This window comes from Ascaphus truei, chromosome 4, assembly GCF_040206685.1.
Source record: "Ascaphus truei isolate aAscTru1 chromosome 4, aAscTru1.hap1, whole genome shotgun sequence".
Taxonomy (NCBI): Eukaryota; Metazoa; Chordata; class Amphibia; order Anura; family Ascaphidae; genus Ascaphus; species Ascaphus truei.
Genome location: NC_134486.1, coordinates 399,231,247 through 399,245,151, shown reverse-complemented (window position 1 = coordinate 399,245,151; position 13,905 = coordinate 399,231,247). Strand labels below are relative to the sequence as shown.

At 45.9% G+C, this 13,905-nt stretch overlaps 1 protein-coding gene across 2 annotated transcripts in view; it reads left to right on the top strand.

The window, feature by feature from the left end:
- LOC142493909 (fibrinogen-like protein 1) overlaps nucleotides 1–9,376 on the top strand; it is a 47,854-nt gene extending 38,478 nt beyond the window's left edge. For both annotated transcript variants that reach the window (XM_075598623.1, XM_075598624.1), the window contains exon 7: nucleotides 8,762–9,376. In XM_075598623.1, coding sequence (XP_075454738.1) covers nucleotides 8,762–8,905 — 144 coding nt within the window. In that variant the 3' untranslated portion in view covers nucleotides 8,906–9,376. The remainder of the gene's footprint in view (nucleotides 1–8,761) is intronic.
- Nucleotides 9,377–13,905: the final 4,529 nt, after the last annotated feature.

Sequence of the window (13,905 nt, the reverse complement as noted above, 5' to 3'; positions counted from 1 at the left end):
ATCTATCTCAGAGAGATGATACTCATCTGGAGCTTCTCATATTCCACAACAGGAGATCATCACTTGGGATTCCAAGAGCCACAATTAAACGATAGAGTCCTTGTGTTGAAGCCTCCAAGGAGACAGAGTAGCAATAGAACAAAGTAGCAGGAATGAAATTCAAAATGTTTCACTCTGACCACATAGAAATAGTGGGTCGCGATACACAAGCCACTCATGGCAACGTGATGATGTAGTACGTCACAGCATCAGGGACCCAACGCGCTTCATCAACAAATGTGACTTTGTCATGGGAGTAAAGTATTGAGTGCCCGTACAACTTATACAGCATATTCAAGCTCCTAAACCAGCTGTAAATAATAATCATATACGGCATCCAATGGACAGAAATGCATAATAGATATACCTCATACAATAAAAAACCATTTGAGCAAACATCAACATGTAACATAATTATATAAAAGAAAAATGCAGATACATTTATATTTATTTTAAGTAAAACAGGACAGATAATAAGTTCACCGTGATAACAACAGAAACCAACATACAAATATAGAATAACATTTCATAGGTATATAGATGGTGTATATATACAGACGAGACCACGAGTATTCTAAAGCTTGCCTTAAACTAGCCGGTTACATTCTGGGTATGTGCTGGGTATGTGCTGGGTGTAACCTGGCTAGTTTAAGGCAAGTTTAAGGCATTTCTGCATTGACCAATGACCCATAGGATTAACACAGCAGGGGTCCCTGGCAGTCCCATTCAGTTTGAATGGGACTGCCAGGGACCCCCGCTGGTAATCTAATAGGCCATTAATCAATGCAGGAATGCTGGGTCTAGTTTAAGGCAAGTTTAAGGCATGTATCCAGCATGTACCTGGGTCTACCTGGGTCTTTTTGGCGAATGCCACTGGTTTGTGTTAGAATAACCGTGGGCACTACAGTAAACTTATTGATAAAATCTAATTATCCTATCTGTGGCACAAAATTGCACTAGAAATGTGCTAACAGAAGGGATAACGGCAGAGGATTGGAGGGAAAAGGGGGAGGGGGAAAGGATGGAGGGGAGGGAAAGAGGGAAGAGTAGAAGGAAGGGAAGGAAGGGGGGAAAGGAAAACATGAGAAAGTAAGCGTGGTCAATCCACTTGGCAGATCGATCACATCTGGGATGGAGTCCATGACATCGAGAATGTCCAGGTATGTAGACCACTATTTACAACCCTAGGTGATTAATCTGCCATCATACCTACTATCTGCAAGTCTGTGGAACGGCCATGGGGACCAGGTTCGCCTCCAGTTAAGCAAACCAATCATGGTTTTTTGGGAGCTCAATCACATCTTAGCCAATGCTGAGCTGGGGGCGGGCCTGGTGTACAATGGCCATTTCATCATTATTTGGGATGGAGAAAGAGAGGATCTGGAGAATATTTTTTACAAATTTGTACCTAATTAATTAGGTTTGAGGTTCACGCACTCTATTCATGAAGAGCATATGGTCTTTCTTGACCTTGCGTTGTTCATTGATGAGGATATGAACATACAAACCAATGTACATTTCAAGAAGATATCGACGAATAGTAATCTCCATCCCAATAGATGTCACTATAAAAAATGGCTTAATAATATTCCTCTAAGTCAGTTCAGCTGCCTTAGGCTCCGTCCATAGTTTAGCAGTCAGTGCTCCTCCACGCTCACGCTGAAGCTCATCTGCGCAATCGCAGGAGCGATCACATGAACTAGCAGACGAGCCAGCGAGCACGATCGGGAGGCGGGGGGAGGTGGGGCACTGACGTCACTGGGCCAATAGCCCGCGAAGCGCCAATGTCAACGTCACGGCGCTGTGATGTTGACCCTGCTACGCTCTGATTGGAGGTTTTCAGCCGACAGCTCGCTCAGAAACAGGTTCTGCTGTCGGCTGAAAATCCCTGTGCCTCAGCACGCCTGCGGACGCTCGCGGGAGCCCCCTCTCAAGACATCCTCATTGAGGATGACGGTGCTCATCGTGGAGCAGCCGTACGGATCAGCGCTGACTGTCCTTCTATGGACGCAGCCTCAGGAGGAATTGTTCAGTTGAAGCTGACTTTGATTGCCAATCTAAGATTCTGATCGATTGGTTCTTGGCAAAAGGATATGATCAGTCAATCATTGAGGAATCCTTTTCCAAGGTCGAGGCACAGGAGAGGGAGTTCTCATAAGAGATGTTCTTAGAGAAATAGTTCTAAATCTGGAGTGGTTGCAAATCGTGCAAAATGTGGCCCCTCCAAATTTGTCACGAAATTGAACACATTGGCTCATTGGATTACCAAGATTCTGAATACTCATTGGAAAATTCTCCAATGTGACCCCCATCTAAAAGAATCTTTACCGACTAAAGCACCCGTAGTTTTTAAGAAAGCAACAAATATCAAAAATCTTATAGCCCCGAGTAAATGAAAGAAAATACAGATACCTAGGTCTATCATTACTAACGGTAGCTTTATGAGGTCAAGATCTATTATGTGTCATCGTGTGTATGGGTCACAGTTTCAAATCACAATCCAAGGGGAGCAACTATGAGGTTAAAGGGCATATTGAATGCCTTTCCTGGAACCAAGGTCACGAATGATGTATGAATAGTTCCAGTAAGCTTAACTCATGCCTTTCCTCTTCCAAAGCACAAACAAGTCCTTTTGTCTTTCTTAGTTTTATTGAGAAAAAATCACAGGAAGAAAGGTACTTGCAGATGTAGTGTAGGTAGAGAGTGCTTCTCTGTCTGAAGTGCAGTGTATCAAGGATAACGCAGTGTAAAACAGAAAGGCCTTGCTGGGGTAAATAGCAGGCAGTTACTCACTCAAAGTCCAGGGTAAGAAGGAAGTGAGGAGCAAGGATCACACTAGAAGGAAAGTGAGACTATACTAACTGTCATCAAGGACAGGGGGGTAGGAATAGCCCACTCTCAGCTAGGTGAATAAGAGATGCAGGCAACCAACACAGGCTGTGTAAACAACATGTAACAATAATGTTGCCTTTTCACATGCAGCTAGCTGCTGGGACAGGGAAAATAGCAGGCAGCTGAACTAGGGAGAAATGAATCCCATGAGCTTCAAAGGGAGACAGAGAATATGGAATCTGGATCCAGGACACTCCCCATCTGGTATCTGGAGATACCACTATATTCCTGGAATATGTGGAACATATGTGCAGTACAAAAAACATGACAATGCAAAGTTCGTGTCCACATAGCGAAGTGACACCGGCCGGTGTCACTGGTTTCAAATTCCCTTGGCCAAAGTTCTTTGGCAAAGTATGCCAAGTGGATGCACCGGTCCAGGTTAGCTGGGTGCACCACAATGTCATTTGCAAAGTCTCTGGTCCTGTTTCTTTTCATACTTATGGAAAAACAGTCCTTTGTCTCTGTAGTTTCACCTACAGAGTGCATCCCCTTGTAGGTATGCCAGTCGTGGTAGCCTGTCACTCTATCACCTGGCGTTTTCAGAAGGAGATGGCTTTTGGCTCCTTGCGGAAGCGGATCAACACTCCTGGAAGACTGGTTGTGAAGTCTGGTCCAGCGAAGAGGGCGTTGTTCAGGGAGACTCCCTGGTGCTGAGCGCTGGAGCTGAACACTACCCGGATTTGATCTGAGGGTGTAGACCCCAGCTGATTAGAGGTACCAGCGTTCTTCGCCTTACCTCAGTGAAGGTGCTGGTTTTGCGTGGCCGCTAAGGAATGTCTTTTGGGTGAAGGCCACAAAGTTATGTTTGGTCTCCGGTTTCCTTTGTAGGTCGCAGCGGAGCGAAGTGAGCCTAGAGATGGCATGTTCTTTGTTGTTTAGGAGGCGTCTTCTTGGTGAATGGAATGGTAGCGGGGTCACCCAACTGCCCGATCTGTCTTTGAAGAGCTCCTTATCCATTAACTTCTGGAATTCTCCATCTTCCATCGATGGTACTTGTTTGTTACCGTCCATTGTTGTCTGAAACGCTATACACCCTAGGTCATCGGAACGTTTCTCTTGCACGAGAACGTCTCCACGTATTTTGACGATACTCCTTTGTGTCTCTTTGTTAACTGCCGTCAGGAGGTTGTTTTCTCCCTGGACATGACGAAGAACAGTCTCTTTTGTCCTTGTAAATCCCTTTGTGAAATGTCTCTGCGACTGTCCCTTTTTTGACGTGTGAGAGGACAGTCTTTTTGCCACTGTGGCTTCATCTCCAAGGCGCAATCTTTTGCGGCTATGCCAGCCGTGGCAGCTGGCTGCTTTGCCACTTGGTATTCTGTGGAGAGGAACAACTGTACGCCTTAGCCGTGCCATTGCTCGCGGGAGGACCGTCCGATTGTTCATTGTCTTTTGGACGATCCCTTTGTCGGTCACCTTTGGGAGGTTACTTTCTTCCTTCGGTGGAGTCGACTCATCATCCTTAGCTGTCTGGACTACTGAGCATCCTAGGCCATTGTCACATCCCTCTGATGCGAAGATGTTTTTTGTTGGTCTCAGGGGTATGACCTTGTCTCTTCTCTTCACTTGGCCCTCCTGTCACTTGGAGATGGCCAAGACATGGTTCAGAGAGGGATGTGTGTCCACATTCTGGTATCACCGTTCTGCGGGCGTCAACATAGTCTGGTCCGTGCCCCTTGTCGGTGTACACGTTGCCCACTATCATCCATCCTAGGTCAAGTCTTTGGGCGTATGGTGTGTTGTGGGGTCCGTTACACTGTTTACGGACTTTGTGCACCCTCAAGATGTCCCTACCGAGCAGCAGCAAGATCTTGGCGCCTTGTTCTACCGGCGGGATGTAGTCGGCTATTCCTCTGAGGTGCAGGTGATGGCATGCCACGTCTGGTGTGGGAATCTCGTCCCAGTTTGCAGCCATGTGGTTGCACTCGATGAGTGTGGGGAGAGCTATCTTCACTCTGTTATCCACTGAACGTATGACGTAGCCGCTTGCTCTTCTCCCTGTTGTCTCAGTCAGGTTCTGAGGGTGTAGGGTGAGGCATTGTCTTGTGAGTTGAATAAGTTGAAGAATTCCGTCTTCGCCAATGATCTGTTACTTTGATCGTCGAGGATTGCATACATCCGGATAGCCTTCTCAGGTTGTCCCTGGGGGTGCACTGCAAAAAGACATATTTTGGATCAGGATTTTTTGTCACTTCCTTTTCCGCAAACCTCGGTGCACTGAGAAGTGATAGATGTTGGCTCTCCTTCCTCCCTGCCATGGTCCGCTATGGAGGATGGGTTGTTGAGTTGGTGGAGTGTCAGTGCCTCTGGATGTAGCGATGTTACGTGCTTGTCGCTTTTGCATACTACACATTTGATGTCTTCTTTACAGTCTCTGGCTAGGTGAGTGGTGGAACCGCAGCACTTGAAGCAAACTCCGAATTCTCCGAGTAACTTTTTGCGTTCCTCTAGGGACTTCATCCTGAACCCAAAGCACCTGTTAAGTGGGTGTGGCTTCTAGTGTATGGGGCATTCCCTGTTTGGGTCCCTTGGTTCCTCGTCTCTGGCGACTGACTGATCAGGAGTAGTTTGGGTCGTGGGGGACACGTCCGTCCTGTGGACCGAGATGGGTGTTTGAGTGTTACCGTATCTCGCCACTGGTCTCTCATTCCTCAGGCTGCTTGCACTGTGTGTGGTTTGCGCACCCAAGATAAAGCTGGGATCGTTCCTTGTCCTTGCCGCTTCGCGGATGAAGCTCAAGAAGAATGAGAATGTGTGGAAGGCGACTTGCTTCTCCCTTTTGTATTTGGAGCCTTGTGAAATCCATCTTTCTTGGAGATTGTAAGGTAGCTTCTCCAAGATGAGTCTCACTCCGCGAGCCGAGTCTAGGACGTTGAGACCTGTCAAGGAATGGTCTGTTCTCGCAGACTGCAGCTCCTGTAGCAGGTCCCCGAGTTCTAATAACTTCAAGTAGTCTTTAGCTGTGATCTTGGGAAAGCTGTCGACTCTTTTGAAGAGCGCATCTTTGATTGCTTCGGGGCTGTCGTAACACTCTTCTAGCCTTTCCCATACTAGGTCAAGACCTACTTGGGGGTGGTTCGTATTTGCTGCCACGAGTCTCTTTGAGTGTTCCATGGATTCATTTCCCAGCCATTTGGCTAACAGTCTGAGTTCTTCCCTAGCTGAGCCACCCAGGCTCTTGATTGCATCCTTGAACGCGAACTTCCACATACGGTAGTTCTCGGGACGGTCGTCAAAGTTGGTAAGTCCTATTTGCACCAGGTCGCGCCGGATCATGTACTTGGCCATGTCTGTCAGGCCTGAGACATCGGCGTGTTGGTCACGTTCCGAGGTAGTTGCTGGGAGGGTCCATGCGGTCGCCTCTTTCTTGGCGTGGTCGCGTGGTGACTGCTGGTCAGTGTGAGGGGCTGTGTTTTCCCGTGTGGGTGTACCTGGATTGCGAGCCTGTTTTAGTACATCCGTGTGTGCGCTGGCATGTGGATCACTGTTGAGGCTGCGGCGGTCCCAGGTGGCATGTACCCTTGAAGGAACGGCGTCTTCTCCTCGTGGACCTATCAAGTCATCGGTGTCTGTGAAGTTGCTCCCATCGTGTTGAGATGGTGCGCTGGTGTTTATACTGAAGAGGCTCCTTACGTAGTCTTCGGTGCATTGGACTGGATCCTCTGAGGCTATCCATCTGTGCGGTTGCTCCCCGCCGTCCTGTCGCGCGGCTGCTTCTAGGACTTCAGCTTGGGCTATGGCGGCGGCTTCCTTATCTTGATTAAGTGCCCCTAGTTCCGCATCGAATTTGGCTTTCCTGCGTGTATTGGCTGTGGCAGTAGTGGCGGTAGCGGTGGTAGCGGCGGTAGCAGCGGCGGTAGCGGCAGCGGTAGCGGCAGCAGTAGTGGCGTTAGCGGCGGTGGCATTAGCGGCGGCTGTCTGTTCCTCCTCTTCTATGTGCGCTCTTTCTGCCCTTACGGCTGCCTCTCTCCGACCATATTCGGCCCTGGCACGTGCGGCCTCTGCAGTGGCTCGCACTTGCGCAGGACGCATTAGATGGCGCTGATCTTGCTGACCTTGACGAGTGCCTGGTTGCGCTGGAGCACTGTGATACGGTCTCCAGGAGGAGCTCTATTCTCTTGCTTTGGGCGTCCGCGATGGCGGTTCGCACGCGGCTGTCACGTTTCAAGTCAATGTTATTTTGTAAGTCTCTTTCTTGCAGGCTTTCGTCGGTGTTGGGTCTGGTCAAGTAGGTGATGTATGTCTCTGACAGCCCTTGGTAGCACGAGTGGTTAGACTTTATTTGAATAATTGCCTGCGGGAGCTGTTGTGCATTATCGCCAATGCTAACAACATTGCGTAACTCTAGTGCGGTTCTTTCCCATGCCTTTTCTAACTTGGCGCGGTGCGCTTCAATGTCAGCCTCATATTTTTCGCGGGCCTTTTGTTTTAGTGTGACTATCCGCTTAGGCATTGCGTCTGCCTGCGCCTGTCGCAGTTAAGCAGCGGTCTCTGTGTCTGAGTGGTCACTCTCCTGCGTGATGTCTGGTGAGGATCTGAGTTCTGCCATGCTGTAGGTGTGTGTAGGCCTTTAGCCAGTGCGTGTGGCGTGCGGTCTGTTACCTGTGTCAGCGATGGGCGACTGTCTCAGATGATGCCGAGCGGTGTCCTGCAGCGTTCAGCGTAGGGATAGCTGTACTCACAGGTGTCCAGTGGCTCCGACCCGTGTCCTGGCGGGTGTCCGGTGGCATGGCACTTGGTGGCGCTTGCTGTGGGGATGTGCGCAGTGGTAGGTGAGATGGTAGCTCCTCGCTATGGAGCTGTACAGAGAGTGAACTCAAACAGAAAAAAGGCAATCATAGGTCTGTGTAAGATGTACTGTCTGACTGCAGCGCTGCTGCCTTGTGTGAAGTTGCAGGCTCTGTGAGCAGTGTAAATCTGCTTGCTTGTTTGTAAGGCTTAATTTAAAACCAGAGACAGAACATAAAACACAGACAGAGTTCAGTGAAACTCATACACGGTACAGTGCCTAAATATATATGTATAAATATCTATTAAATAAAATGGTCTTTTAGTTTAACATTTTGGCCAAATTGTTGTAAGCGCCTGAGCCACTGCACGGCAGACTACATTCTTCAGGGGTTCCTAACACTAATATAAATTCTTAATAACCTGTGCAATACCAGGAAGAATAATTTATAATAAATCTGTCAATATTAGTTGCAAAGTTCTAAGTCTGATTGAAGCTTTTATTAACCTGTACATTACCAGGAAAAGCACTCTGTATTAGATTTGTCACAATCATACTGCAAGCAAGCAAGTTCCCCTGAGAGTGGGAGATGCTATGGAGTGAGCTTTTAACCATTTAAATGTGGGAGGGGGAAGCTTCAATTAGGTAGGAGGTTGCCACCCTCCAATCAGCTAAGACTAGCTGAACAAGAATTGCAAAACATACTGGACACCTAATACGCTCCTATTGAACCCAAAAAATAACCACAACATATATATAAGCATATGAGTGTCACAGAGGAGTGCTACTGAGCATGGCAATATATATTTAAAACCAGAGACAGAACACACAACACAGACAGAGCTCAGTGCACATCCAGTGAAACTCATACACGGTACAGTGCCTAAATATATATGTATAAATATCTATTAAATAAAATGGTCTTTTAGTTTAACATTTTGGCCAAATTGTTGTAAGCCACTGAGCCACTGCACGGCAGACCACATTCTTCAGGGGTTCCTAACACTAACATAAATTCTTAATAACCTGTGCAATAACAGAAAGAATGATTTATTATAAAAATATGAACTCTCTTTTTTTCTCACTATAAAAAAAAAGGGTGGCAGATACCTGAAAGGTCCCAGGATCTTGGGACCAGACGGCATAGTGTGGTACAGTTGGAGGAACACAGATTACTACTCACTGAAGAAAGTCTCCATGATGATTCGACCTAGGACTTTTCACCCACATCAGTCCCCATGATAAAAAAATAAAAAAAATCATGTGAACAAGACTTACTTTTGATTTTGTCAGAGAACACTGAACTTGTACTGTATAATGTTATTGTAGGTTTTGTTTTTTTAATGGAGCTGATATCCCCCTTCATACCACAACTATCATGTACATGTACCATGGGATAAGTATCAGCATTACATATTTAAAGTACTGCATATGAATAGCACTGTGGATAATACTAGACACATGATACATAAAGCTTGGGCCCCTGCAGATGCACTTACCAGAACTCCCTCCTACTGTCTCTGTACGTTCTTCCTACCTACCAATTAGATTGTATGCTCTTCGGAGCAGGGACTCCTCTTCCTTAATGTTACTTTTATGTCTGAAACGCTTATTCCCATGACCTGTTATTTATATTATTTGTTATTTATATGATTACCATGTGTATTACTACTGTAAAGCGCTATGTACATTAATGGCGCTATATAAATAAAGACATACAATACAATACAACATGGAACACAATGTTTAATTTTCACCAAATTGCATTGGTTGCAAAAGCCTGAAGCTAGTTAATCTCATTTAGTAGTGTTTCTGACATCTCCTGATCCTCTAAATCCTTCTATACAGTAGGTGCGCTGAAAATGCTCCCTGGTTCTAGCTGAGCAGAATAGAAGCAAAGCACCTAGACCCAATTCCACAGAGCACCGTTAAGTGAGTTAACCTCACGTTATACAATTGTAACACCGCTATCCCCACCTGGCTGCAGAAGATAGGGTGTACACACAATCAATCTCTTTCTACTCTGCTGACAGGATTTCTACCTGCTTCAGCGTACTGTAGCTCAGTCAGTTTTACCTCTGGTGGATCCAGGCCAAGGCTGTAGTGAGGAATATATGTAGAATAATAGAACAGGGCACCAGGAACTTTTTAAACAGGATGCTTGCTTTTATTGCACACCAGCAGACACAGCAAGATCAGTATACCAAGCAGCAATAATCAGGACAGGTTTTCAGTATGTGTCATACAGAAATAGTACCTCACACTACCCCTTCCATGTGTAGGCTGGCTTCACCACCTCCTAAGTTAGAATAACTGCTCTTGGTCTCCTAGCTCCAGGGAAATACACTTAAGAACCTCACCCCTCCCTGCTCTGCTCAAGGAGAAAGGCTTCTCCTTTATTCTCCTGATGATATGCGTGGCTGCGTTGCTTGCATCCCCTGGGGCCTATACTCTGGAAAAACTGGGCCCTACTTAACCCCGCTGAACTTCTCAGGACCCAGGGCACACCTAATCATAAAGGGGCGGTTCCCGAACTAATATACCCTGGGGGTGGGAACCTATCCTCCCCCAGTCTCAGGGCAAAACTCACTGTTACCAAATAGTCACCCCACTGGTAACATTCAGGGATACTCCATTTCTAGGAGAGATAGGTCAAAGAGAGGAGGAGGGGTGTTAATTTCTATTGTAGACACCTTACAATTTACACTGTTAAATTGCCCCCCCCCCCCCAAGCCCACCCTCTTTTGAAATCCTAGTTGGCAAAATCTGCCTCCCCTTTTCTAAGCCCATCTTGGTTGCTGGCATCAACCGCCCCCCTAAAGCCCCTCTACAATCCCTGACTGATATCATCCAGTTTCTTGGCTCAATTTCCTCTCTGAATGAGAAGAGTGAGCTGTTAGTTCTTGGGGAATTCAACTACAATTGGCTCAACCCTAAAAACCACAAAATCCAGATACAACTCAAGTCACTTAACCTAATGCAACTCATTTCCCAAACCACACGGACAAACCTGAAATCTCAAAACCATGCCTTGCTAGACTGGATTCTCTCCTTAAATCGCAGCAGAATCCAATCCTCTGGAATCCTTCCTGATATTTTCAGTGACCATGCAATAGTGTACCGTGTAAGGAAAATGAAACCGCCCCAATAAAGCCCTAAAGTTCTCCTCACTGGAACATTTAGAAACTTTAACCCACAACAGTTTCTGGCTGACCTTAGCCTAACAGCCCTTGGTACAGAATCGACTTAATTCCCGACCCTGATTCTGCAACTATTTCCAATCCAAGTTCATAAAACTCTGTGATACGCATGCTCCACAACGCAGAATTAGGGTATGGGGGCCCACCTTCCATGGGTTACATCTGACTGTGGCAGGACGGCCTGTAGCCGAGGACAGGGAACAGTCCACACGTGTAGTTTCAGGATAATGAAAAATGTTCAATGGCTTTATTTCTCCACAGTAACATAACATGCGGGTACACTGTCCCTTTTAACAAAATTAATCCTGCTCCATGATGGGAGAAAAACTGACTAACACAGCAGACCTATCTAGCAGGCTGGCTGGCTCAACCATAACCAAACCTTCAGAGTCTTTTAAGCAGTCATGAAAGCAAATGAAACAAATCTTACTTTGGCTGCAGTAAGTAGTGTTGTATCCTTCTGGCTAGCAGCACATCTATCCATGTGCTCTTGTCTGAGAGAGCCAACTACTGTTGGTAACAAGATCCTTTTCTACCTTTCTGGCTCTCAGGTGTCAGCTTACTTCCTGACTACCTAAGTTAACCCCTATGAGTGCTGGATGAAGCACTCATATCATGTCTCCCAGGCGTAACTGATAGGAGTTGACTTCACTCTGTCACACTGACCTTATAGCACTCTACCAGTTCAGGGATTCCTTGTGGAAAAGCTACAAAGTAACTGGCACTACCAAGGATCTCAATCACTACAGATGCCTGTGGAATATGTGCACAAGGCAAACAAGACATGCAAAAGCACAATATTACTCTGGCAATCTTCACCAGAATACATCAAACACAGCTAACTTCTGGAAGGTTATCAACAATATATTCCAGCCCTCTAGCCATCAACAACCAATTAATATCACTAAGGAGGATATTACTCTGACAAATCCCAGTGACATTGCAAATGCATTCAATGATTACTTTGTGGGGTGTGCTACTAACTTATTAGTGAAACGCAACCCAAACCACAAACATTAACTCATTCTGACAGTACCCATATAGCCCCATCCTCTCCCAACACTGCTCACAATTTTCAATTTGTCCCAGTATTCAAAGAGGAGATTACATATGCGCTCCTCAAATTAAAACTAAGCAGCCAATGGGGACCTGACACTGCAATCTAAGTTCCTAATACGTGGTTCCCCAGTTGTCCCAATCTTCAAAAGTGGGGACAAAAACACTCTCTTAAACTATAGGCCAATCTCTCTTCACCCAATACTATCAAAAGTCATGGAAAAATGGTTTCATTCCCAATTAAGTGATTACTATACCAAGACAAATTTCCCTAGCCAATTCCAATCTGGCTTTCACCCCAAACACTCCACCGTAACTACCCTGCTAAAAGTTTGCAATGAAATCCAGTGTGGAATGGAACTAGGACAACTCACTGGTGCAATATTTGTAGATTTTGTAAAGGCTTTTGATATTGTTGATCATGTTATCTTGCTTAACAAAATCCAGTGCTCTGGAATAGGAAAGCATGCTTTAAACTGGTTGCAGTCCTACCTATCAGGTAGATCTCAACATGTGTCTATCTCAGGCTCTAACTCCAACCCCTTGAATATCACCTTTGGTGTCCTGCAAGGCTCTGTTCTGGGCCCCCTACTCTTCTCAGTGTTCATCAATGATCTTCCTACAGCTTGTAAGGGAGCCTCAATGCACATAAATGCAGATGAGACAATCTTATATGCACACAGCCCTAGCCTCTCCGACCTTGAACACATGCAGATGCAGTGGCCGTTATTCGAACATTTCATGCGTTGTATACCTGGACACACCCATGTCATTGTGCGTGATTTCTTCCAACTTTACCGCGTTAAGACGCGTGTTGACTAGTGTTTTTATCGAGTGCAGAAAATTGCATTTTAGCGTTGTCTGCAATACCATCGAGAAACTCAAGTGGGTGATCACGAATTGTTGTCTTAAAAATCTAATAGCAACTCAACCTATCTTTTATTGCCATACATTACTTCAAGTGTGTGTAATTATAATTTGAAGATTAACGGTACAAGTTCATACTGTATACTGTACATGGGAAAGAATTCCTTTCTGAGTCTCCTTAGCCATACACAAATCCTATAACAGTACAGTAGAAGATTCAAAATATGAGCACACACGACAAAAAGTATTTTTAACTAATTAAATGTTGTATTTGTACAGGATAATAAAGGAAAAAGGAATAATACAAAAATACAACGTCGCTTCTTCCGAATGTAAAATATTGTTTCCGCGCATGCGTGTATGTCTAATTGGAACCTTGCTGAAACGCATATGCGTGTCATCACATTTATGCGCATGCATGTATGTACAATTGTCTAAATGGCAAAGCTACAGTAATTGCACCTTCCCCCCTCACAAAGCCTAACAAACAAAAGTGAATTCAACTGCTTATCGACACCTACCTGTGATGGTGAGGGGGTACCCGGGCCAGTAAATAAAGGTATTATGCCCGGCCGGTTGCCCCTGAGTCATATTGTAAATGTGAAGTGTTAGCTCTGCAGCCCACTGCAGGTTGGGAGCCTGTAAATACCTTACAATTGTCTGTGTGTGTCCGGCTAGGGATAAGCGGACCACCCACGCTAAAAGGAGCTACATTGAATGACTGCGGTCACCGTTAATGCATTGGTTCTGAGGGTTGCAACAACACGTACCACATAACTGTATTTAGGTCAATTGGAAAAGGGCAGTTGCGGTTAGGTAGTTCCGCGCATTGCTACACTGAGTCCCGGCCTAAACCATAGGTTGATTGGATAAGTGCAGTTGCGGTTTCGATTGGTTCCCTGCATTACTACACTGAGTCACAGACTAAACCGCAGGTAAATTGGATAAGTATGGCTGCGATCAGGTCTGCGCTTCAGGCCTTGCAGCAATGAGTCACTGCCCAAACCGCAGACAGGGAGAAAGTGTAAACCGCAGACCACACATAATTAACTAGCTAACTTGGGTTACGGACATGCGGGAAAGATGAAAATTGGTGGGGGGTACTCCTGGGGTCACAAC